Below are 26,414 nucleotides of genomic sequence, written 5' to 3' on the forward strand. Positions count from 1 at the left end.
GGGGGGGAAATAATTTACAAAGGGGGGGGAGGGTGGGACTTTAAATGCAGCACATGGAAGCAAAACAATAAAAGGGCGAATGTGGAGAAGTTTTATTGGTTACATCAGAGGGGGCGGGGTCACCCACACGTCACTGGGGAACCCCTGGCTTCCCTCTCCAGCGTCAGAGGGGCGGGGTCAGGTGACGGGTGGCCCCGCCCTCCTAATATAAGAAACGTCAGCGCTGGGATCTCTGCAGTGTCTCCGCAGTGGAGACAGAAGAAGGAGGTATGGACAGCGCTGGACTGAGAGATCCCCCGTCGCTGGATATGATCATCCATCGCTGGACCCCGGAGACCCGTCGCTGGATAGCAAGAGTGGATTAGCACCGCTGGAATCTTTTTTTTTATTTTTTTTATTTTTAATAAAGGAATTTTTCAAAAGTGTGTTTGTCTTATTTAACCATTTTGACACTTTCTTTGTGAAATGGTAGGGGTACTTTTGTACCCCCTTACCATTTCAAACAGGGGGGGGCCGGGATCTGGGGGTCCCCTTGTTAAAGGGGGCTTTCAGATTCTGATAAGCCCCCCGCCCGCAGACTCTCACAACCAACGGCCAGGGTTGTGAGGATGAGGCCCTTGTCCTCATCAACATGGGGACAAGGTGCTTTGAGGGGTCACAGACCCCCAAAGCATCCTCCCAATGTTGAGGGTATGTGGCCTGGTACGGTTCAGGAGGGAGGGGGGGGCGCTCTCTCGTCCCCCCTCTTTTCCTGCGGCCTGCCAGGTTGCGTGCTCGGATAAAGGGTCTGATATGGATTTTTAGGGGGACCCCCACGTACATTTTTTTTTAATTTGATGCGGGGTTCCCCTTAATATCCATATCAGACCTGAAGGGTCTGGTTATGGATATTTAGGGGGACCCCCACGTCAATTTTTTTTTTTAATTTGACACGGGGTTCCCCTTAATATCCATGTCAGACCTGAAGGGCCTGGTAATTGAATTTAGGGGAACCCCCACGCTTTTTTTTAAATTTTTTTTTATCAATGAATGAATGAATTGTCGGCTAATGCAGAGAACACTCATTGAGTGTTCTCTGTATTACGGGACCCGACAATAGCCGCAAGTGATTTTAAAAGACTTTTTTTCCTGCACAAATGACACTTTGTGCAGGGACAGTTCTAAGCACGGGAAACATGCGCCCCTTCACAGGCATACTATAGATACCCCCCAGCTACGAAATTTAAAGGAATATTACACTTTTATTGTTTCACTTTAATCATTATTAAAATCACTGCTCCTGAAAAAACGGCCGTTTTTAAAACTTTTTTTTGCATTGATCCATGTCCCCTGGGGCAGGACCCGGGTCCCCAAACACTTTTTAGGACAGTAACTTGCATATTACCCTTTAAAATGAGCACTTTAGATTGTGAACGTTCGAGTCCCATAGACTTTAATAGGGTTCTAAAGTTCACACGAAGTTTAGGTCTGTTCGCAGGTTCTGGTGCGAACCGAACAGGGGGGTGTTCGGCTCATCCCTACCCATAACCATGGACAGTTGTACAATGCCCCGATACCTCCCAGCATATCGTAGAGTAACTCCCATGATGGTTATCAGCTATTAAAACCAAATGTGATCAATATGGTGCTGTACGGTGGTTATAAAAGCTTTCTAATAGTATATGTTTAAAAAGAATATGTGATTTATCTCTGAACAGGAATGTCATACTGGTAAAACAAAGTCCTGAAGTCAATGAATTTTGCAAATATAAATGGCGCATAGCCAGTGGTGGTTCTTCTGAAGCCCAGCTTTAGATATAACTTTGAGGCATCGTTCTGAGATAAGGAGGTGCTTAACAGCACCGCACTACCGCCTCTCTTCCGGGCATAGTCGATGACCGTGCCACACAGGGCCTTAGCGATCCCCTTCCCTCTGTGTTTCGCGGGAACGGACAATCTCTTAAGCTCCACTTGGTTTTCTCCAGTGGGAAAATTTGGAGGAATGGCGGCGACCATCCCCACAACTTCCCCAGCCAGCTATGCCACCCAGAAGCAGTAACCATCCCGTTGTAGGTAATATTTCCGGATGTTCGTCATGTCAGTAGCTAGGCTATGTGAAACATAAATGGCGTAGGCATGCCAGTTCATGAGCCATAGTCCTGCTACGCCGAGAGATACCGCCATGGTGGGGAATAGGTAAGACCCCATGGTCTGTAGCAGTACCAAGAACACAGCCAGCAGCAAAGCCCAGACGTGAGGGAGACTGAGAGTGTGAAAGAAAGCAGCCTTGGTGTGTTCATTAATGCCTCTGGAAAACATATCTCGGACCGCCTCATAATCGGAGTCCTTGTACAGCCGAATAACGTAGTCAGGCATGGTCTCCTCCTGCAAAAACAAAGTTTATACATAAACTTCATAAAACTTCTAAAATTCATAAACCGAGGTGAAGCAGCCAAACCAAACAATACCACATCCCAAAATTGAATATGAAAACTATACACAGGGAAAGAGGTGACAAACCTCGGGGACTTTTCAACGGTATCAAGTACGAAATAGTTCATGGGAACAAATAATGATCAAAAGACAGACCAAAAATAAAAATAAAATATTTATTAACACAAAATATACTGAAGTTATCTAAAAGCAACCACATTAGATATGGATACATCCAAAAAAACAGCAGAATTTCTACAATTCGCTCATTTTGGGTCAGAATAACTTTTACCACACTCGACATGTTTCACTCAGTTCGAGTTTCATCAGGAGCTTTTTTGGTGCAAGTTGCTTGTAACACTGTATTGGATGATAAGTACAGAGAGAAAAATAAATCTTTAAATATAATTGAAACATTACGGAGAATATTGCAAAACATATGATCGATTATTATGGGTCAGAACACAGTAGATATACAAAAGCATAATCAACACAAGGACATCAATAGCATATGATCATGGATACGGGAAATCCCTGTCTCACCTCCAACAGATTTATAAAAAATATGCGAAATCCACAAATTGAAAGCTGAAAAATATGGATAAAAAGGCCTCAAGTAGATGGGAGCGCCAGGATATTAAGTGCTTGCAGAGAGACCTTGCAAAGGTTGAGGTCTGAAATTTCACATAAGAAAAGAAAAATATTTGAATAATAATCTCATTAGTATATATTATCAGGGTCGCAAGATTTGCGACCACTCAAAGGACAACAAAAAACAACAGCAAAGAAAAGGATTGTTTCTTGTTTAAAAATTACCTGTAAAATCAATAGAGAAATGAGGAGGGGCCCATGTGGCCAATCTGTGGTGTACTGACCATGCTAGTGAGTGTCGGCAATCTGACATCAAACTAAGCAGTGATTTAGTCACCAATCTGTAAAGAATAAAACGTAGGACTGGAAAAAATATAAATACAATAATTATATTGTTATGAGGAATTGCCAGCAATGCCGCCAAACTGAGACTGAATTTCTTACCCCAATGAAGCGTTACAGAGATTTCCACATTGACCGTCTCTCCTGATGAAACTTGAACTGACTGAAACATGTCGAGTGTGGTAAAAGTTATTCTGACCCAAAACGAACGAATTGTAGAAATTCTGCTGCTTTTTTGGATGTATCCATACCTAATGTGGTTGCTTTTAGATAACTTCAGTATATTTTGTGTTAAGAAATATTTTATTTTTATTTGTGGTCTGTATTTTGATCATTATTTGTTCCCATAAACTATTTCGTACTTGAAAACCGTTGAAAGTCCCGGAGGTTTGTCACCTCTTTCCCTGTGTATTGTCTTCATAAAACTTCTAATCAAGACATGGAGTGTTCATAGTCAAGGACTATAGACTAAGAATAAAGACTATTAGCGTGTTGATGAAGGAACCAGGGAAGGCAAAATATTATTTATTATTATTAGATTGTTACGTTCCATTCTTTTACATACGGCTATCGTTATTTCAGATAATTCGTAACTTTGGATAAATTCCATTTCCGAATTATCAAATTTCCGAATTTCCATATTTTCTAATTTACGAATTTTCGAATTTCTGAAAATTTGAAAATCAGAAAAAAAGGAAGAAAATCAGTAAAATTCTAAATAATAACTAACAATAACTAACTATTAAATTATAGGTTTTGGAATTTCCTTTCAAATTTGGCTATTTGTCATAACGAATACAAACGTATCTGAAGTTACGAATTATCCGAAATAACGAATGCCGCATCTAAACAAATGGAATGGAACAAATTAATAATAAATACTAATAATAAAAAGTTTTTTTTTATTATTATTATTATTGTTATTTATTATTATTAGATTGTTATGTTCCATTCTTTTACATACGGCATTCGTTATTTCAGATAATTCGTAACTTCTGATAAATTCGTACTTGTTACGTTCACTAACAGCCAAATTTGAAAGGAAATTCCAATACCTATAATTTAATATTTATTATTAGTTAGTTATTTTAGATTTTCAAGTTTTCAAATTTTCGGATTTTCGGATTTTCATTTTTATGTTTCAATTATTTTTCTCTCTGTACTTATCATCCAATACAGTGTTACAAGCAACTTCCACCACAAAAGCTCCTGATGAAACTCGAACTGAGTGAAACATGTCGAATGTGGTAAAAGTTATTCTGACCCAAAACGAACGAATTGTAGAAATTCTGCAGTTTTTTTGGATGTATCCATATCTAATGTGGTTGCTTTTAGATAACTTCAGTATATTTTGTGTTAAGAAATATTTTATTTTTATTTTTGGTCTGTATTTTGATCATTATTTGTTCCCATAAACTATTTCGTACTTGATAACCGTTAAAAGTCCCAGAGGTTTGTCACCTCTTTCCCTGTGTGTAGTCTTCATAAAACTTCTAATCAAGACATGGAGTGTTCATAGTCAAGGACTATAGACTAAGAATAAAGACTATTAGCGTGTTGAAGAAGGAACCAGGGAAGGCAAAATATTATTTATTATTATTAGATTGTTACGTTCCATTCTTTTACATACGGCTATCGTTATTTCAGATAATTCGTAACTTTGGATAAATTCGTAATTCGGAAATCCTAATTTTTTAATTTTCCCATTTTCCGAATTATCACATTTCCGAATTTACGAATTTTCTAATTTACGAATTTAGAATTTCTGAAAATTTGAAAATCTGAAAAAAAGGAAGAAAATCAGTAAAATTCAAAATAATAACTAACAATAACTAAATATTAAATTATAGGTTTTGGAATTTCCTTTCAAATTTGTCTGTTTGTCATAACGAATACAAACGTATCTGAAGTTACGAATTATCCGAAATAACGAATACAAATGTATCTGAAGTTACAAATTATCTGAAATAACGAATGCCGCATCTAAACAAATGGAATGGAACAAATTAATAATAAATACTAATAATAAAAAGTTTTTTTTATTATTATTATTATTGTTATTTATTATTATTAGATTGTTATGTTCCATTCTTTTACATACGGCATTCGTTATTTCAGATAATTCGTAACTTCTGATAAATTCGTACTTGTTACGTTCACTAACAGCCAAATTTGAAAGGAAATTCCAATACCTATAATTTAATATTTATTATTAGTTAGTTATTTAAAATTTTCGAGTTTTCAAATTTTTGGATTTTCGGATTTTCATTCTTATGTTTCAATTATATTTAAAAATTCCTTTTTCTCTCTGTACTTATCATCCAATACAGTATTACAAGCAACTTGCACCACAAAAGCTCCTGATGAAACTCGAACTGAGTGAAACATGTCGAATGTGGTAAAAGTTATTCTGACCCAAAATAAACGAATTGTAGAAATTCTGCCGTTTTTTTTGGATGTATCCATATCTAATGTGGTTGCTTTTAGATAACTTCAGTATATTTTGTGTTAAGAAATATTTTATTTTTATTTTTGGTCTGTCTTTTGATCATTATTTGTTCCCATAAACTATTTCGTACTTGATAACCGTTAAAAGTCCCGGAGGTTTGTCACCTCTTTCCCTGTGTGTAGTCTTCATAAAACTTCTAATCAAGACATGGAGTGTTCATAGTCAAGGACTATAGACTAAGAATAAAGACTATTAGCGTGTTGAAGAAGGAACCAGGGAAGGCAAAATATTATTTATTATTATTAGATTGTTACGTTCCATTCTTTTACATACGGCTATCGTTATTTCAGATAATTCGTAACTTTGGATAAATTCGTAATTCGGAAATCCTAATTTTTTAATTTTCCCATTTTCCGAATTATCAAATTTCCGAATTTACGAATTTTCTAATTTACGAATTTAGAATTTCTGAAAATGTGAAAATCTGAAAAAAAGGAAGAAAATCAGTAAAATTCAAAATAATAACTAACAATAACTAACTATTAAATTATAGGTTTTGGAATTTCCTTTCAAATTTGGCTGTTTGTCATAACGAATACAAATGTATCTGAAGTTACAAATTATCTGAAATAACGAATGCCGCATCTAAACAAATGGAATGGAACAAATTAATAATAAATACTAATAATAAAAAGGTTTTTTTATTATTATTATTATTGTTATTTATTATTATTAGATAGTTATGTTCCATTCTTTTACATACGGCATTCGTTATTTCAGATAATTCGTAACTTCTGATAAATTCGTACTTGTTACGTTCACTAACAGCCAAATTTGAAAGGAAATTCCAATACCTATAATTTAATATTTATTATTAGTTAGTTATTTAAAATTTTCGAGTTTTCAAATTTTTGGATTTTCGGATTTTCATTCTTATGTTTCAATTATATTTAAAAATTCCTTTTTCTCTCTGTACTTATCATCCAATACAGTATTACAAGCAACTTGCACCACAAAAGCTCCTGATGAAACTCGAACTGAGTGAAACATGTCGAATGTGGTAAAAGTTATTCTGACCCAAAATAAACGAATTGTAGAAATTCTGCCGTTTTTTTTGGATGTATCCATATCTAATGTGGTTGCTTTTAGATAACTTCAGTATATTTTGTGTTAAGAAATATATTTTTTTTATTTTTGGTCTGTCTTTTGATCATTATTTGTTCCCATAAACTATTTCGTACTTGATAATCGTTAAAAGTCCCGGATGTTTGTCACCTCTTTCCCTGTGTGTAGTCTTCATAAAACTTCTAATCAAGACATGGAGTGTTCATAGTCAAGGACTATAGACTAAGAATAAAGACTATTAGCATGTTGATGAAGGAACCAGGGAAGGCAAAATATAAACATATATAAAACGTCAGATTTAAATAATAATAGGACTGAGTGCTATGAAAATTTCTATTGTGTAATTTTTGGTTGGCATGCTTTGCATCTACTAGCACAGTAGGGAAATTGAAACACATAGATATTCGTAAAGAATGGGAAGATGTACCCTTTTACATCAGTCAACATTTCTCACACTTATTTTTAGCGGATTTCGTGCCGAACTTTTGGAGTGGCACCATTGGCTTTGAAGAGACCTCCCTCCACTCAAAAATGATTACATAGAGAGGACCCCCCTAATAATGGATTTTAGTGGCAGAAACAGTTAATTTACTTCATTGAATATATATAAAATCACATAAAAATAAAAAATAGATACATATCATGGGAATTTTATAACAGTGGGTACCAAAATACAAGACTATACAGATGCGATCACCCTACGCGTTTCGGAGCTGTAGGTAGTCTCCTTCTTCAGGGGTGTAAATGCAACATAAACAAAAGGACTCTATTGAATAACAGATAACAGAACATTAGAGCAGGCAAATGATCGAACAGGCGAATGATATAACATGGAAGGATGAAGACAAGGAGAAATACAAATAGTACTCACACGGCTTGTGACAACAATTGGATGTATCCCACAGGTTTTTTTTTTAAATTCCACTAAAAAAAAAAGAAGCTCATGCACCGGGTTTTGGCACGGAGCCAATCGTGTTTGGCGTTGCATGTTGTGCTGTGATTTTTTTGCCCGTTTTGTCATGTGACATCCACAGCAAAATTGCACTGCATTTGGAGTAGACATGTGCAATTTGTTTAGTTTCAAATCGTTTATTTTTAACCAATTTTGACAAATTAGTTAATTCCGAAATTTCCAAATTTCTTCATTTTTCAATTTCCGAAATTTCAGAATTTTTGAAAATTCAAAATTTTGGAATTCGGAAATTGGAAAATTTGATATTTCAGAAGTTCGAAAATTTGAAAATAAGAATGAGAATCCGAAAATTTGAAAACTCGCTGTGAATCGCCGGAGCAGCGATGACGTCACTCCCGCGCAGGCGCACGGGAGTCAACACTCGCGGCATATCGCCGCGATCTGCGGCTTACCCAGTGCGCCTGCGCGACGCTGTCTATGGCGCATGCGCCATAGACAGCGGTGGCTGTCTTCAGGTAAATATCTCCTAAACCGTATAGGTTTAGGAGATATTTCTTGGACCTACAGGTAAGCCTTAATCTAGGCTTACCTGTAGGTCAAAGTGTTTTGTAAGGGTTTACAACCACTTTAAATACTTACTTTTATGTCATTGCCACAATTGTTCTTTTATACAGGAAAAAAAAAATGGCTTCCGTGGTTTTTGAATAACATGGCAGCGTGGGGCCAAGAGCAGGCAGAATACAAGTGGATCTCAGTGGGACAAGGCTGGATCCTCTGGGTGGCTGAGCATCAGAAATGTTCCACCCGGACCGCCCAGACCAAAGAAACTGCTTTAACTTCCTATACTGAAAACACAATACGAAGTAAGAAAAAAATCTCTCAGAGGAAAAGGAAATGCCCTCTAGGATTGGTGTCCCCACTGGAAGCTTTCCCTTCTATTCCTGTTTTGGTGACATTCTCAAAAATCTGGATTATCTATCGCTTTCAGTATTCCAGGAAGTGGTCCCAGAGGGTTTACAACCACTTTAATGATGTCACAATCAACATGGCGGCATAGGGCCAAGAGCAAGCAGAATACAAATGGATCTCAGTGGGACAAGGCTGGATTCTCTGGGTGGCTGAGCATCAGAAATGTTCCACCCGGACCGCCCAGACCAAAGAAACTGCTTTAACTTCCTATACTGAAAACACAATACGAAGTAAGAAAAAATCTCTCCAAGGAGAAGGAATTGCCCTCTAGGATAGATGTCCCCAATGGAAGCTTTCCCTTCTATTCCTGTTTTGGTGACATTCTCAAAAATCTGGATTATCTATCGCTTTTCATTTTTTTAGGAAGTGGTCCCAGAGGGTTTACAACCACTTTATTGATGTCACAATCAACATGGCGGCATGGGGCCAAGAGCAAGCAGAATACAAATGGATCTCAGTGGGACAAGGCTGGATCCTCTGGGTGGCTGAGCATCAGAAATGTTCCACCCGGACCGCCCAGACCAAAGAAACTGCTTTAACTTCCTATACTGAAGACACAAAAGTAAGAAAAAGTAAGAAAAAATCTCTCCAAGGAGAAGGAATTGCCCTCTAGGATTGGTGTCCCCACTGGAATCTTTCCCTTCTATTCCTGTTTTGGTGACTGAATCTAAAAAATCTGGATTATTCATCGCTTTCAGTATTTCAGGACAAAATAATGTCAACATCACAACTCATTTGCAAGTTACAGTAGGAAACTGTTTAATGCATTGAACTCTTCATTGTATAGGCTTTAGAGCAGGAGGCCACACGTGGTACATCTACTATCCATGATACAATGTACAACAACTAAAGAACATCAATGGCTAAAAAAACATCTTTGGCTAGAAACCTTTAGAGTGGTCATATGAATCCTCATTCCAATAGAATCAATATGAAAGTACAGTTAACATATGATATAACATCTTTGAAACTATACATAGAAGAAAATATTTGTCCCATAACCATGGACAGTTGTACAATGCCCCGGTACCTCCCAGCATATCGTAGAGTAACTCCCATGATGGTTATCAGCTATTAAAACCAAATGTGATCAATATGGTGCTGTACGGTGGGTTATAAAAGCTTTCTAATAGTATATATTTAAAAAGAATATGTGATTTATCTCTGAACAGGAATGTCATACTGGTAAAACAAAATCCTGAAGTCAATGAATTTTGCAAATATAAATGGCGCATAGCCAGTGGTGGTTCTTCTGAAGCCCAGCTTTAGATATAACTTTGAGGCATCGTTCTGAGATAAGGAGGTGCTTAACAGCACCGCACTACCGCCTCTCCTCCGGGCATAGTCGATGACCGTGCTACACAGGGCCTTAGCGATCCCCTTCCCTCTGTGTTTCGCGGGAACGGACAATCTCTTAAGCTCCACTTGGTTTTCTCCAGTGGGAGAATCTGGAGGAATGGCGGCGACCATCCCCACAACTTCCCCAGCCAGCTCTGCCACCCAGAAGCAGTAACCATCCCGTTGTAGGTAATATTTCCGGATGTTCGTCATGTCAGTAGCTAGGCTATGTGAAACATAAGTGACGTAGACATGCCTGTTCATGAGCCATTGTCCTGCTACGCCGAGAGATACCGCCATGGTGGGGAGGAGGTAAGACCCCGTGGTCTGTAGCAGTACCAAGAACACAGCCAGCAGCAAAGCCCAGACATGAGGGAGACTGAGAGTGTGAAAGAAAGCAGCCTTGGTGTGTTCATTAATGCCTCTGGAAAACATATCTCGGACCGCCTCATAATCGGAGTCCTTGTACAGCCGAATAACGTAGTCAGGCATGGTCTCCTCCTGCAAAACAAAGTTTATACATAAACTTCATAAAACTTCTAATCAAGACATGGAGTGTTCATAGTCAAGGACTATAGACTAAGAATAAAGACTATTAGCATGTTGATGAAGGAACCAGGGAAGGCGAAATACAAACATATTAAACGTCAGATTTAAATAATAATAGGACTGCGTGCTGTGAAAATTTCTATTGTGTAATTTTTTGGTTGGCATGCTTTGCATCTACTAGCACAGTAGGGAAATTGAAACGCATAGATATTGGTAAAGGACGGAAAGATGTACACTTTTACATCAGGCCTCGTTCACACCGGAGCGCGCTCGTGGCTCCCAAACAAAATTGGCGTCCTTTTTTCCACACAAATAGAGCTTTCTTTTGGTGGTATTTGATCACCCCTGCGGTTTTTATTTTTTGCGCTATAAACAAAAATAGAGCGACAATTTTGAAAAAAACGCATTATTTTTTGCTTTTTGTTATAATAAATATCCCCCAAAAATATATAAAAAAAACATTTTTTTTCCCTCAGTTTAGGCCGATACGTATTCTTCTACATATTTTTGGTAAAAAATCGCAATAAGCGATTATTGATTGGTTTGCACAAAAGTTATAGCGTTTACAAAATAGGGATAGTTTTATGGCATTTTTATTAATAATTGTTTTTTTACTAGTAATGGCGGCGATCAGCGATTTTTATTTTGACTGCGACATTATGGCGGACACATCGGACATTTTTGACACATTTTTGGGACCATTGTCATTTATACAGCAATCAGTGCTATACAAATGTAGTGCTTCCTGTGTAAACGACACTGGCAGTTAAGAGGTTAACCAGTGGGTGGCAGTGTAGGGGTTAAGTGTTCCTAGGGGTGTGTTACTAACTGTTGGGGGGCTGGGCTCTCATTTAGTGAACACTGATCTCTGCTCCAATCACATGGAGCAGAGATCAGCATCACTAGTTGCTAGGCAGAACGGTGAGATGCTGTTTACAACAGCATCTCTCCGTTCAGCCGTCCCGTGAGACGATCGCGGGTATGCCCGCGGTGATCGAGTCCGCGGGACCCCGCGACTGGACTCACAGGGTTCCCGACCGGCACGTGACCAGCAGGGCGGCATTAGAGATTGGACGTACCTGTACGCCAATATGCCTGCCCGTGCCATTCTGCCGACGTACATCGGCGTGCGCTGGTCGGGAACCGGTTAACTAATTTTGACAAATTTGTTAATTCCGAAATTTACGAATTTCTTAATTTTTCAATTTCCGTATTTTCTGAATTTCCGAAAATTCGAAATTTCGGAAATTGGGAAATTTCTAAATTTCGGAAGTTTGGAAGTTCGAAAATTTGAAAATAAGAATGAAAATCCGAAAATTTGAAAACTCGAAAATCTAAAATAACTAACCAATAATAACTAATAAATTATAGTTATCGGAATTTCCTTTCAAATTTGGCTGTTAGTGAACGTAACAAATTTATCCGAAGTTACGAATTATCTGAAATAACGAATGCCGTATGTAAAAGAATGGAACGTAACAATCTAATAATAATAAATAACAATAATAATAATAAAACCTTTTTATTATTAGTATTTATTATTAATTTGTTCCATTCCATTTGTTTAGATGCGGCATTCGTTATTTCGGATAATTCGTAACTTCAGATAGATTTGTATTCGTTATGACAAACAGCCAAATTTGAAAGGAAATTCCAAAACCTATAATTTAATAGTTAGTTATTGTTAGTTATTATTTCAAATTTTACTGATTTTCTTCTTTTTTTTCAGATATTCAAATTTTCAGAAATCCGAAATTTGGAAATTTGAAAATTTGGAATTCAGAAATTTGATCACAATACCGGTCTCAGTGATATGTAACCTCACATGTAATACACATCACACTGAAAAAATAAATAAAAAATGAAACTTAGCAGGGATGGTGGAAACCCCTCAGATAATTGCAATACAAATTAACTTCAAGTGCAACAACTTTTTAGTTGGGAGGTTCTCACTAGTGATGGACGAACTTCCGACGGGACGTTTCGCGAACGCGAAACGCGAACGGACACAAACGTTCGCGAAAACGACCGTTCGCCGCGGGCTCCATTGACTTCAATGGGAGGCGAATTTCGCAAACCTTTAGGTCGAATTTGCGGCCACGGGGTAATTATTAGGGGGTAGCACGTAGTCCCACCACCTGGACAATAGCATAATACATGTATGAGGTGAATTTGGGATCGATAACTACAAGCATTTTTTTTTTATTTGGGAAATTGTTCTGACAATTCAGGACTATGGAGCTAATGAAGGCAATGGAGGAGAGGGAAGGTCAGGGACCAGGGTAGGCAAACAAGAGGGTGCAGGAGATACAGAGCACTGACAGCAGCACCGTAATACAGAGCACTGACATCAGCACCGTGACATACAGCGCTGACAGCAGCTCCGTGACATACAGCGCTGACAGCAGCTCCGTGACATACAGCGCTGACAGCAGCTCCGTGACATACAGCGCTGACAGCAGCTCCGTGACATACAGCGCTGACAGCAGCTCCGTGACATACAGCGCTGACAGCAGCACCGTGACATACAGCGCTGACAGCAGCTCCGTGACATACAGCGCTGACAGCAGCTCCGTGACATACAGCGCTGACAGCAGCTCCGTGACATACAGCGCTGACAGCAGCTCCGTGACATACAGCGCTGACAGCAGCTCCGTGACATACAGCGCTGACAGCAGCACCGTGACATACAGCGCTGACAGCAGCTCCGTGACATACAGCGCTGACAGCAGCTCCGTGACATACAGCGCTGACAGCAGCTCCGTGACATACAGCGCTGACAGCAGCTCCGTGACATACAGCGCTGACAGCAGCTCCGTGACATACAGCGCTGACAGCAGCTCCGTGACATACAGCGCTGACAGCAGCTCCGTGACATACAGCGCTGACAGCAGCTCCGTGACATACAGCGCTGACAGCAGCTCCGTGACATACAGCGCTGACAGCAGCTCCGTGACATACAGCGCTGACAGCAGCACCGTAAGCAGCCCCAGGAGGAAGTCAGCACAGCACAGGGATGGTGTGATCCCCTCATAATAAGAACCCCCAGGAGGAAGTCAGCACAGCACAGGGATGGTGGGAGCCCCTCATAATAAGAACACCCAGGAGGAAGTCAGCACAGCACAGGGATGGTGGGAACCCCTCATAATAAGCAGCCCCAGTAGAAATATGACACCGCTCAACCTCTTCAAAGAGGAGGGTAGGGGCATATAGTACGGTGTGCTTTTTTGGGTCAGGGAAGTGAGCCAAATGAATTAAGAAGGTCTGTGTGCTTGATTCCAAAAATTGTTTATAGACATATACATGGTCTACTGATCACATGTGTTGAATTCCTCCGAGATCCATGCCTCATTCATTTTTAGAAATGTGAGGTAGTTAACACTGTGGTGAGCTAGGCGAGTACGCTTATCGGTCACAATCCCCCCTGCTGCGCTGAACGTCCTTTCGGACAGGACACTGGATGAGGGGCAAGCCAACAGTTCGATTGCAAATTGGGCAAGCTCTGGCCAGAGGTCAAGCCTGCCCACCCAGTAGTCTAGGGGTTCATCACTCCTCAGAGCGTCCACATCGGCCGTTAACCCAATGTAGTCGGACACCTGACGGTCTAGGCGTTCCCTGATGCTGGATCCGGATGACACCTGTCGATGGGTCGGCTGAAAGAATGACCTCATATCCGAAGTCACCAACACATCTTCAAACCGGCCTCTTCTTGCAGGCGCTGTTGGATTGGTACCCGCAAATCCTTCTCTGGGAGTGGGAATTGCTCCTCTGCCAGCGCACGCAAAAGCAGAATGCAGCATTTCTCGAAGCAAGGCCTGGAAGTGCTGCATTCTGACAGCCCTCTGCGACGGCGGTAACATTTCCGCCATTTTGTGTTTGTACCGGGGGTCTAAGTACGTTGCCACCCAGTACTGGTCCTTGACCCTCATGCTTTTTATACGGGGGTCCCTATTAAAACACTGGAGCATGAAGGCCCCCATTTGCACTAAAGTGGAAGCGGTGTGGTGGCCTGGCTCCTGCTCATCATCCAGGATAATGTCGTCCTCTTCATTCTCCTCTCCCCATCCTCGCACAACAGGGATCCCAGAAAGGTTTAAAGCATGCTCTTCTTGCTCCTGCTCATCCGCCCCGGCACCATCCTCCTCTGACTCCTCATCAGACTCCTGTTGTTGACTTGTCTCAGATAGAGTAGCCCCCCCTGGGAATTCATCCAGCATTGCGACTTCCTCATCTTCCCGCTCCTGCTCCTCCACAGCCTGATCAATGACACGACGCAATGCACGCTCCAGAAAGAAGGCATAAGGTACCATGTCACTGATGGCGCCATGGCTGCGACTGACCAGTTTGGTGATCTCCTCAAATGGCCGCAGAAGTCTGCATGTGTCGCGCATGAGCAGCCACTGGCGCGGTGAAAAAAAACCCAGCTCCCCAGAACCGTTTCTTTCGCAGAGTTCATACAGGTAGACGTTAACTGCACGTTTCTGCTGGAGCAGCCTATCAAGCATATAGAAGGTTGAGTTCCATCGCGTCGGGCAATCCCAAATAAGACGTCTGACCGGCAGATGGTGTCGCCGCTGAATGTCAGCAAGGCGAGCCATGGCCGTGTAAGATCTTCTGAAATGGGCCGAGATTTTCCTTGCCTGCCGCAAGATGTCCTGGACCCCAGGGTATTTGACAAGGAATCGCTGCACGACCAAGTTTAAGACGTGTGCCATGCACGGCACGTGCGTGATTTTGCCCTGTTTCAATGCGCTAAGCAGATTGGCACCGTTGTCACACACCACTTTACCAACTGTCAAATTGAGCGGTGTTAGCCACTCATCTGCCTGTGAACGCAAAGCTGAAAGGAGTGCCGGGCCAGTGTGGCTCTTTGCTTCCAGGCACAACAGACGCAGCACGGCATGGCAACGTCTCACCTGGCATGTGGAATAGGTTCTGGGGAGCTTGGGCGGTGCAGTGGAAGAGACGCTAGCAGCGGAAAAGGAGGAGGCAGCTGAGGAGGAGAGGGAGGAGGATGGAGTAGGAGGAGGAGAAGAAGAGTCAGGCCTGCATGCAATCCGTGGCGGTAAAACCAAATCTACACGGGTGCCACGGGTTACATGCTTGACGGCCGTCAGAAGGTTCACCCAGTGGGCAGTAAAACTGATATACCTTCCCTGCCCGTGTTTGCTAGACCACGTGTCTGTGGTCAGATGTATCTTGGCACCGACACTGTGTGCCAGAGATACATTCACTTGCCGCTGAACATGGCCATATAGCTCTGGGATGCCCTTCTCTGAGAAATACTTCCTTCCTGGGACCTTCCATTGTGGTGTTCCAATGGCCACAAATTTGCGAAAGGCCTCCGAGTCCACCAGTTTATATGGCAGTAGTTGGCGGGCTATGAGTTCTGACAAGCCAGCCGCCAACCGTTGGGCAAGAGGGTTATCCGGCGTCATCATTTTTTTACGCTCAAACATTAGGCCCACGGAAGCCTGCCTTTTTGCAGAAAAATGTGAGCTTGGCGTGATGGAAGGTGGAGTGGAGGACAATTGTGAGGAGAGAGGAGAAGGAGAAGTAGAAGACGAGGCTGGACGGTGAGAGCCTGCAGTGTGGCTTTGTGTGTTCCGTTGCTCCCACTGGGCTCGGTGATGGCTGCTCATGTGCCTTCTTAAGGCGGTCGTCCCTAGGTGAGTATTGGGCTTACCGCGACTAACGCGTTGACTGCAAAGATTGCAGATGGCAACGCTATTGTCAGCAGCGGACACGTTAAAAAAAGCCCACACTGCGGAGCCATGTGCCGGTGTCCTGGGAGCGCCAGATGTGACCGTACATGGTCGATGACTCGCTCCTGATACATTTGCAGTCTGCTTTGTCCCTGCTGTGCAATGTAAGTCATTGCTGCTTCTCCTCCCTATCTGCTGGTCCATATCTCCCTCTGAACTCCCCTCCTCTTCCTCTCTTGTGGGCACCCACGTGACATCACTAGACACGTCATCATCAACGTCACCTTCCCCACCGCTATAAGTAGAGTAGGCAGCAACACCGGGGACCAACCTCCTCCTTGGGCTGATCTGGGTACTGGCGTCAGACTGCTGAGTAGCGCTTGTTGCTACCTCCTCTTCCTGATCCAATACCAAGAGTGGCTGCGCATCAGAAATGTCCTCTTGATATGGATCGGAAAATAATTCCAGTGACTCAAGCGGAAGGTATGTGGTGGTGGTGGTGGTGGTCGTGTTGTTGGTGGTAGTGTCTTTGGGGGTGCACATAGCAGAGAGTGAAGAAGAGGGTGCAGATCGAGAGGATGAGGAGGGTGCAGAAGAGTAAGGCTGAGCGAGCCACTCAACCAAGTCTGGTGCATCCTTTAAAGTAATTGAACGCACCTTCTGCAACTTCCCACTTTGGCTCAAGCCTGTTGCTCCTGCCCTACCCCTACCACCCCTGCGGAAGGGCCTGCCTCTTCCTCTGCATGTCATTTTTTAAATGACCCTGTGACAAAACTCTTAGTCCCTATACCGCTGAAGGACTGCTGCAGTATAGGTGAGCGGTCAGCAGTGGTGCACGTCAACCCTATCTATTGTGGACCTATAGCGGTCCTTACAGAACAGCAGACTGTACCGCACTCAAGCCTATGTACCGTAGCACCCTATACCAAGTTACCAGTCCTTATAAGAACTTTTGTGGACCAAGCAGGTTGTGTATTAGTGTTTAGCAGACTGTACGTCAGTCCCTATACCGCTGAAGGACTGCTGCAGTATAGGGCAGCGGTCAGCAGTGGTGCACGTCAACCCTATCTATTGTGGACCGATAGCGGTCCTTACAGAACAGCAGACTGTACCGCACTCAAGCCTATGTACCGTAGCACCCTATACCAAGTTACCAGTCCTTATAAGAACTTTTGTGGACCAAGCAGGTTGTGTGTTAGTGTTTAGCAGACTGTGCGTCAGTCCCTATACCGCTGAAGGACTGCTGCAGTATAGGGCAGCGGTCAGCAGTAGTGCACGGCAACCCTATGTATTGTGGACCGATAGCGGTCCTTACAGAACAGCAGACTGTAACGCACTCAGGCCTATGTACCGTAGCACCCTATACCAAGTTACCAGTCCTTATAAGAACTTTTGTGGACCAAGCAGGTTGTGTGTTAGTGATTAGCAGACTGTACGTCAGTCCCTATACCAATGAAGGACTGCTGCAGTATAGGGCAGCGGTCAGCAGTAGTGCACGGCAACCCTATGTATTGTGGACCGATAGCGGTCCTTACAGAACAGCAGACTGTAACGCACTCAGGCCTATGTACCGTAGCACCCTATACCAAGTTACCAGTCCTTATAAAAACTTTTGTGGACCAAGCAGGTTGTGTGTTAGTGTTTAGCAGACTGTGCGTCAGTCCCTATACCGCTGAAGGACTGCTGCAGTATAGGGCAGCGGTCAGCAGTGGTGCACGTCAACCCTATCTATTGTGGACCGATAGCGGTCCTTACAGAACAGCAGACTGTACCGCACTCAAGCCTATGTACCGTAGCACCCTATACCAAGTTACCAGTCCTTATAAGAACTTTTGTGGACCAAGCAGGTTGTGTATTAGTGTTTAGCAGACTGTACGTCAGTCCCTATACCGCTGAAGGACTGCTGCAGTATAGGGCAGCGGTCAGCAGTGGTGCACGTCAACCCTATCTATTGTGGACCGATAGCGGTCCTTACAGAACAGCAGACTGTACCGCACTCAAGCCTATGTACCGTAGCACCCTATACCAAGTTACCAGTCCTTATAAGAACTTTTGTGGAACAAGCAGGTTGTGTGTTAGTGATTAGCAGACTGTACGTCAGTCCCTATACCAATGAAGGACTGCTGCAGTATAGGGCAGCGGTCAGCAGTAGTGCACGGCAACCCTATGTATTGTGGACCGATAGCGGTCCTTACAGAACAGCAGACTGTAACGCACTCAGGCCTATGTACCGTAGCACCCTATACCAAGTTACCAGTCCTTATAAGAACTTTTGTGGAACAAGCAGGTTGTGTGTTAGTGATTAGCAGACTGTACGTCAGTCCCTATACCAATGAAGGACTGCTGCAGTATAGGGCAGCGGTCAGCAGTAGTGCACGGCAACCCTATGTATTGTGGACCGATAGCGGTCCTTACAGAACAGCAGACTGTAACGCACTCAGGCCTATGTACCGTAGCACCCTATACCAAGTTACCAGTCCTTATAAAAACTTTTGTGGACCAAGCAGGTTGTGTGTTAGTGTTTAGCAGACTGTGCGTCAGTCCCTATACCGCTGAAGGACTGCTGCAGTATAGGGCAGCGGTCAGCAGTAGTGCACGGCAACCCTATGTATTGTGGACCGATAGCGGTCCTTACAGAACAGCAGACTGTAACGCACTCAGGCCTATGTACCGTAGCACCCTATACCAAGTTACCAGTCCTTATAAGAACTTTTGTGGACCAAGCAGGTTGTGTGTTAGTGATTAGCAGACTGTACGTCAGTCCCTATACCAATGAAGGACTGCTGCAGTATAGGGCAGCGGTCAGCAGTAGTGCACGGCAACCCTATGTATTGTGGACCGATAGCGGTCCTTACAGAACAGCAGACTGTAACGCACTCAGGCCTATGTACCGTAGCACCCTATACCAAGTTACCAGTCCTTATAAGAACTTTTGTGGAACAAGCAGGTTGTGTGTTAGTGATTAGCAGACTGTACGTCAGTCCCTATACCAATGAAGGACTGCTGCAGTATAGGGCAGCGGTCAGCAGTAGTGCACGGCAACCCTATGTATTGTGGACCGATAGCGGTCCTTACAGAACAGCAGACTGTAACGCACTCAGGCCTATGTACCGTAGCACCCTATACCAAGTTACCAGTCCTTATAAGAACTTTTGTGGACCAAGCAGGTTGTGTGTTAGTGATTAGCAGACTGTACGTCAGTCCCTATACCAATGAAGGACTGCTGCAGTATAGGGCAGCGGTCAGCAGTAGTGCACGGCAACCCTATGTATTGTGGACCGATAGCGGTCCTTACAGAACAGCAGACTGTAACGCACTCAGGCCTATGTACCGTAGCACCCTATACCAAGTTACCAGTCCTTATAAAAACTTTTGTGGACCAAGCAGGTTGTGTGTTAGTGTTTAGCAGACTGTGCGTCAGTCCCTATACCGCTGAAGGACTGCTGCAGTATAGGGCAGCGGTCAGCAGTAGTGCACGGCAACCCTATGTATTGTGGACCGATAGCGGTCCTTACAGAACAGCAGACTGTAACGCACTCAGGCCTATGTACCGTAGCACCCTATACCAAGTTACCAGTCCTTATAAGAACTTTTGTGGACCAAGCAGGTTGTGTGTTAGTGATTAGCAGACTGTACGTCAGTCCCTATACCAATGAAGGACTGCTGCAGTATAGGGCAGCGGTCAGCAGTAGTGCACGGCAACCCTATGTATTGTGGACCGATAGCGGTCCTTACAGAACAGCAGACTGTAACGCACTCAGGCCTATGTACCGTAGCACCCTATACCAAGTTACCAGTCCTTATAAGAACTTTTGTGGAACAAGCAGGTTGTGTGTTAGTGATTAGCAGACTGTACGTCAGTCCCTATACCAATGAAGGACTGCTGCAGTATAGGGCAGCGGTCAGCAGTAGTGCACGGCAACCCTATGTATTGTGGACCGATAGCGGTCCTTACAGAACAGCAGACTGTAACGCACTCAGGCCTATGTACCGTAGCACCCTATACCAAGTTACCAGTCCTTATAAGAACTTTTGTGGACCAAGCAGGTTGTGTGTTAGTGATTAGCAGACTGTACGTCAGTCCCTATACCAATGAAGGACTGCTGCAGTATAGGGCAGCGGTCAGCAGTAGTGCACGGCAACCCTATGTATTGTGGACCGATAGCGGTCCTTACAGAACAGCAGACTGTACTGCACTCAGGCCTATGTACCGTAGCACCCTATACCAAGTTACCAGTCCTTATAAAAACTTTTGTGGACCAAGCAGGTTGTGTGTTAGTGTTTAGCAGACTGTGCGTCAGTCCCTATACCGCTGAAGGACTGCTGCAGTATAGGGCAGCGGTCAGCAGTAGTGCACGGCAACCCTATGTATTGTGGACCGATAGCGGTCCTTACAGAACAGCAGACTGTAACGCACTCAGGCCTATGTACCGTAGCACCCTATACCAAGTTACCAGTCCTTATAAGAACTTTTGTGGACCAAGCAGGTTGTGTGTTAGTGATTAGCAGACTGTACGTCAGTCCCTATACCAATGAAGGACTGCTGCAGTATAGGGCAGCGGTCAGCAGTAGTGCACGGCAACCCTATGTATTGTGGACCGATAGCGGTCCTTACAGAACAGCAGACTGTACCGCACCCAAGCCTATGTACCGTAGCACCCTAGACAGACCAAGTTACCAGTCCTGATAAAGAGCTTTGTGGAACAAGTGAGTTGTGAATGATTAGCAGACTGCAGCAGAAGGGCAGCAGTCAAGTATAATATTCTTTCTATATTTGGAAGAAAGAATATTATACGTGTACAAGCCTATTACCGTACCACTGATACCAGTCCTGAAAAGAACCTTTGTGGAACTAATAGTAACAGCAAGTCTTTAAAATTATCCTCACTGCCTGACACACTGCTTCCTGCCTGTCCCTATACAAATTGGCAAAAAAGAGTAGGCTGGAACGATTAGCTGGAACAGCTCTTTTGTGGACCTGATAGTAACAGCTAATGATGATGATGATGATGATGATGAAGAAAGACTAATCTGGCTGAGCTGTCCCTAAAATAGCAGCATACAGCGCTCTGTCCCTTTATCTAAACTGACAAAAGAAACTCAGGCTGCTGACCTAACACCTATACCAGTCCTGAAAAGAACTTTTGTGTACCAAATAGCTAGCGTTTTCTCTGTCCCTACTCCACACAGGATCCTTTCCCTACAGTGACAGAAGAAAGAATGTAAAATGGCCACCGGATCGGGTGTATTTATAGGTTAGGGGGAATGTCCAAGTGTCCATGAGCTGTCATGTCTCAATTGGTTGTCCTGTAACACATGATAAACGTGTCACGAAAGGTTAAAGTTCTTGTATACATTAAACACGTAAGTCCGCCGGGGCGAACGACGGAAAAAGGCGTTCGAACCCGCGGACGGCGAAAGTCGGAAATTCGCCGCGAAACGACCGCCGGGCGAACCGTTCGGCCATCACTAGTTCTCACCATTATAGCACTTTGGAATTTTCATTTTTTAGATAATTAGACTTAATTTTATATGTTTTAGTTACTATTATAATGTGAAGTTTTGAACTTTTCCATTCATTTTCCACCACCCTTGCTAAGTCCATGTCCATGTCTCTATGGACCTTGCTTTGTGCACTGGTGGGCAGTCATGTTGGAACAGGAAGGGCCCGTCCCCAAACTGTTCCCACAAAGTTGGGAGCATGAAATTGTCCAAAATGTCTTGGTATGCCGACGCCTTAAGAGTTCCCTTCACTGGAACTAAGGGGCCAAACCCAACCCCTGAAAAACAACCCCCACACCATAATCTCCCCTCCACCAAATGATTTGGACCAGTGCAGAAAGCAAGGTCTATAAAGACATGGATGAGCGAGTTTGGGGTGGAGGAACTTGACTGGCCTGTACAAAATCCTGACCTCAACCCGATTGAACACCTTTGGGATGAATTAGTGCAAGCCAGGCCTTCTCGTCCAACATCAGTGCCTGACCTAACAAATGCACTTCTGGAAGAATGGTCAAACATTCCCATAGACACTCTTGTGGACCGAAGAGTTGAAGCTGTTATAGCTGCAGAGGGTGGGCCAACTCAATAGTGAACCCTATGGACTAAGACTGGGATGCCATTAAAGTTCATGTGTGTGTGTACAGGCAGGCATCCCAATTTTTCTGGTTAATTTAGTGTGTGTGTATGTATATAAGTAGCGCTGGCTCCTGACGAGCAGGCGCTATGGTTTTTCGAAAAGCTAATTTGTCTGAAACCACAGTTGGGTTTTGGGTCTATTTCCTTAAATTTTTGGTTTCAGTACCAGTCCAGCTGGGTTGCACTGGGTTCTCCTTGACCGCAGGAGTCGCTGTCACCGCCGGCAAGAGTAGAAACGCAGTCTAGCTGGGTGTATTGAATGCCATTATTCTCTTGGAACCTGCCCAGTGGGAGTGTTTTCCTGCTGTGCATTCTGGGAGGTGGTATTTAAGGTACAGACGCCACGTGCTTCGGGGGTTTCATTTTGGATTTTCTGTCTGTTCGCTTCTGGTGGTCCTCCTGACCCAGCCTCCATGGCCCTCCTGGCCTGGGGTGCGGAACCATGTATCCCGAGTCTCGGGGGCCGGCTGGCCCGAGGCAACGCAACTGCAGGGACAAGCCCGAGTGGATTTCGGGGGGCCTACTGATCCAAGGGTGGTCCGGTGCAGTCTCATCTGAAGGGAGAGGCCCAGCAACTGAAGAACCCCAGGGGAGGACTCTTTCAGGAGAAGGCCGTGCGCAAGGCTGGCTTCTCTGAAGGAGCCTGGAGACTTAGTTGAAGGACACAACCTGGATCTACACTCATATGGTACCGCCGGATAGGCTAAGAGGACCTGGTACCATATGTCAGTTCTTTAAATCTATCCATATCGCTCAGTAACGCTCAAGTGTATCTCACAAGTCTGTGGCAGAGACTTTGTCGAGCATCCTACCGGCTGCTAGGCCTAGTGAGAGGAGGTCTATCCGGGGGTTGTTGAATCCAGTTGTGGAGCAGTTTTATTCTCTGGATTTTCTCTAAAGACTTCTATTTTTTGCAATCTAAGTACCTGAACTCCCTCCTAACCCTCTACCCTTTATTGAAAGACTCTGTTTCTGTTCTAAATAAATAATCCAAAAGAAGATTCAGTGTCAATTTCCACATTCTTTGAGCCATCTACCACGGGAACCCTAGACGGAGAAGCAAGCAAGGAGGTAACGGTAAGCCCAAATAAAACCAGCAGCTCCTTCTGGGGTCAGTGCTACATATATGTGTGTGCGTGTGTGTGTGTGTGTGTGTGTGTGTGTGTGTGTGTGTGTGTGTGTGTGTGTGTGTATATATATATATATATATATATATATATATATATATACGCGTGTGTATTTGAGCTCTGGGGTACACACGCTAATACAATAGGCTGCGCACGCCTATGGAAGGCAGAGAGGATCGCTATGGTACATGGAAGGCAGGAAGGATCACTATATTATGTGGAAGGAAGGAAGATAGAGTGGGGTTCTGTTCACTTATTTAGGGCAGGCTGGTCTCTAGAGGCTCAGGCAGTGACATCATGTGCACTGCTTAAAAATTTTCTCACATGGGCAGCATGGTTGCATGCAGTGCGGGAAGTGTGCACAGAATTTGTTCCAGTGTGAATCAACCCTTAGGGAGCGAGATTTGTGTGAGAGAGTGGGAAGGAAGGAAGAGTGAAGGATCACTGTTATATGGAAGGAATGATCCCTATGGTATATGGAAGAAAGGAAGAAAGGGTCACTATGGTGCATTGAAGGCAGGAAGGAAGGATCACAATAGTACATGGGAGAAAAGAAAATAGCAATCACTATGTTACATGGAAGGCAGGAAAGATCACTATGGTACATGGAAGGCAGGAAGGATCACTATGGTACATAGAAGGCAGGAAGGATCACTATGGTACATGAAAGGCAGGAAGGATCAATATGGCACATAGTACTCAGGAAGGAAGAATCACTATGGTACATGGAAGGCAGGTAGGATCACTATGGTACATAGAGGGCAGGAAGAATCACTATGGTACATAGAGGGCAGGAAGGATCACTATGGTACATGAAAGGCAGGAAGGATCACTATGGCACATAGTAGCCAGGAAGGAAGAATCACTATGGTACATGGAAGGCAGGAAGGATCACTATGGCACATGGAAGGCAGGAAAGAAGGATCACTATGGCACATGGAAGGCAGGATCACTTTGGTAAATTGGATGGCAGGAAGTAAGAATCACTAGGGTACATGGAAGCCAGGAAGGATCACTATGGTACATATAAGGCAGGAAAGATCACTATGGTACACGAAAGGCAGGAAGGATCACTATGGCATATAGTAGCCAGGAAGGAAGAATCACTATGGTACATGGAAGGCAGGAAGGATCACTATGGCACATGGAAGGCAGGAAAAAAGGATCACTATGGCACATGGAAGGCAGGATCACTTTGATAAATTGGATGGCAGGAAGGAAGGATCACCATGGTACATGGAAGGCAGGAAGGAGCACTATATTATGTGGAAGGAAGAGACAGAGGGGTGAGATGAGTCACAGACTGTGTTCACTCACCCGAGGCTGGCTGGTCTCCAGATGTTTAGGCAGTAACACCATGTGCACTACTTAAAAATTGCCCACACAACCCCTTCACAGGCACAGCACTGGCTGCATGCTGGGGGTTAGCATGTGGGCGGACACACGAGGACATAAGGAGGAGGTGGAGCAGAACATGCCTCCCTGCTCTTTCATTTGTGAAGGCTGTAGAGTGAGTGAGGAGTGGAGGGCTGTGGTGGCCGGGCAATGAGCCTTTCACTGAGTCTCAGCCTTGACCGCTGCAGTGCAGCGGGCAACTTCCAGGTGGATTCGTAGAGTCAAGTGCCGGAAATTGTTCTGGCGCTGGGCTCCTCTGCGAGATGTAGCTCAGATTTACGTGACATCGGGATTTACTTGAAATCTCGGGACAGTCTCGGCGAATCCAGGATGGTTGGGAGGTATGAGTGTAGTTGCGGCCCAGGGATGGCTATGGCTCGAATCCTCTTCCAAACTAGAGCTCCCAGACTGCTTCTATGTCAAGCCAGCCATAGCTAAATAAGGCATAACTGACATTGCCGTCTTGAGGACAAAAAGAGTTCTGCAATCAGTAACCTTGCCCAGTGTTACGTTATATTTAAACAGTAGTAGGGAATTGTACCACACTGGTCATCGATGAGTTGGAATTTAAAGTGGAAGTTCAGCCAAAAGCTAACTACAGGTAAACCTACTCCCACCCCCGTTCTAAGTTTATTTAATCGAATCCTGTACAGAGAAGATCTGTATACTAACCTATTCTGAAGCCACTCCAAACTGGTCCTATGATCAGCTGTCAGCAGCAGCAACTTCAATGTAGAGGAGGGACAGCCGACAACAGATGCCCCATAGTAGGTCTATGGGTGGACATCATCTCTCAGGCATTTGCATCCATTTTCGGTGATCTCTGCTCTACACAGAAGCCCCTGCAGAAGAGATCTTGTGACCAGAACAATGATACTAAGACCATGGGGCTGATGTTACTCGTGTCTCACCACGCACGCCCAATGCGTCACTTCCGGTCACCCTGTTGACATGGTTTCCAGGTGCTCTATAGCCCTGTCCTGACCTGTTTCATCATCATGACTTTCTCTGAGGGTGACATGGGCCGGTGTCCTATCATATAAGGTCCACCGGAAGGGACACATTGGGAGAGCATGGTGAGATGCGAGTAACACCATGGTCTTAGCGTTATTGTGGAAGTCACTTTACACACTGCTGCACATTATTCACTGGGTGATATAATATTTAAAGTATTTATTTTTTTTTTTTAAGTAAAATAAAGACAAGTATGGGTAAATTTATTTTAATTTTTATCAATTCTGGGCTTTACAACCAATTGAAGCCGTTACAGTAGCAGTTTTTTTTCTTTTGGGGAAAAAAAGTTCTAAACTTTATGAATAAAAACTGCCCCTGTAAGCACCTCGGGGGTGTTATACAATGTA

At 43.7% G+C, this 26,414-nt stretch overlaps 1 protein-coding gene and 1 pseudogene across 3 annotated transcripts in view; both read right to left on the reverse strand.

Moving 5' to 3' along the window:
* Window positions 1–1,370: 1,370 nt before the first annotated feature.
* On the reverse strand, window positions 1,371–2,491 carry LOC143975795 (N-acetyltransferase 8-like; annotated as a pseudogene).
* A 7,044-nt stretch (window positions 2,492–9,535) lies between these two features.
* Window positions 9,536–26,414, reverse strand: part of LOC143975796 (N-acetyltransferase 8-like) — a 96,036-nt gene continuing 79,157 nt past the window's right edge. For all 3 annotated transcript variants that reach the window (XM_077478332.1, XM_077478335.1, XM_077478334.1), the window contains exon 2: window positions 9,536–10,640. In XM_077478332.1, coding sequence (XP_077334458.1) covers window positions 9,960–10,640 — 681 coding nt within the window. In that variant the 3' untranslated portion in view covers window positions 9,536–9,959. The remainder of the gene's footprint in view (window positions 10,641–26,414) is intronic.

The sequence above is a fragment of the Lithobates pipiens genome, unplaced genomic scaffold (assembly GCF_037356315.1).
Source record: "Lithobates pipiens isolate NorthernLeopardFrog02 unplaced genomic scaffold, aLitPip1_a1.2 Scaffold_13, whole genome shotgun sequence".
Classification (NCBI taxonomy): Eukaryota; Metazoa; Chordata; class Amphibia; order Anura; family Ranidae; genus Lithobates; species Lithobates pipiens.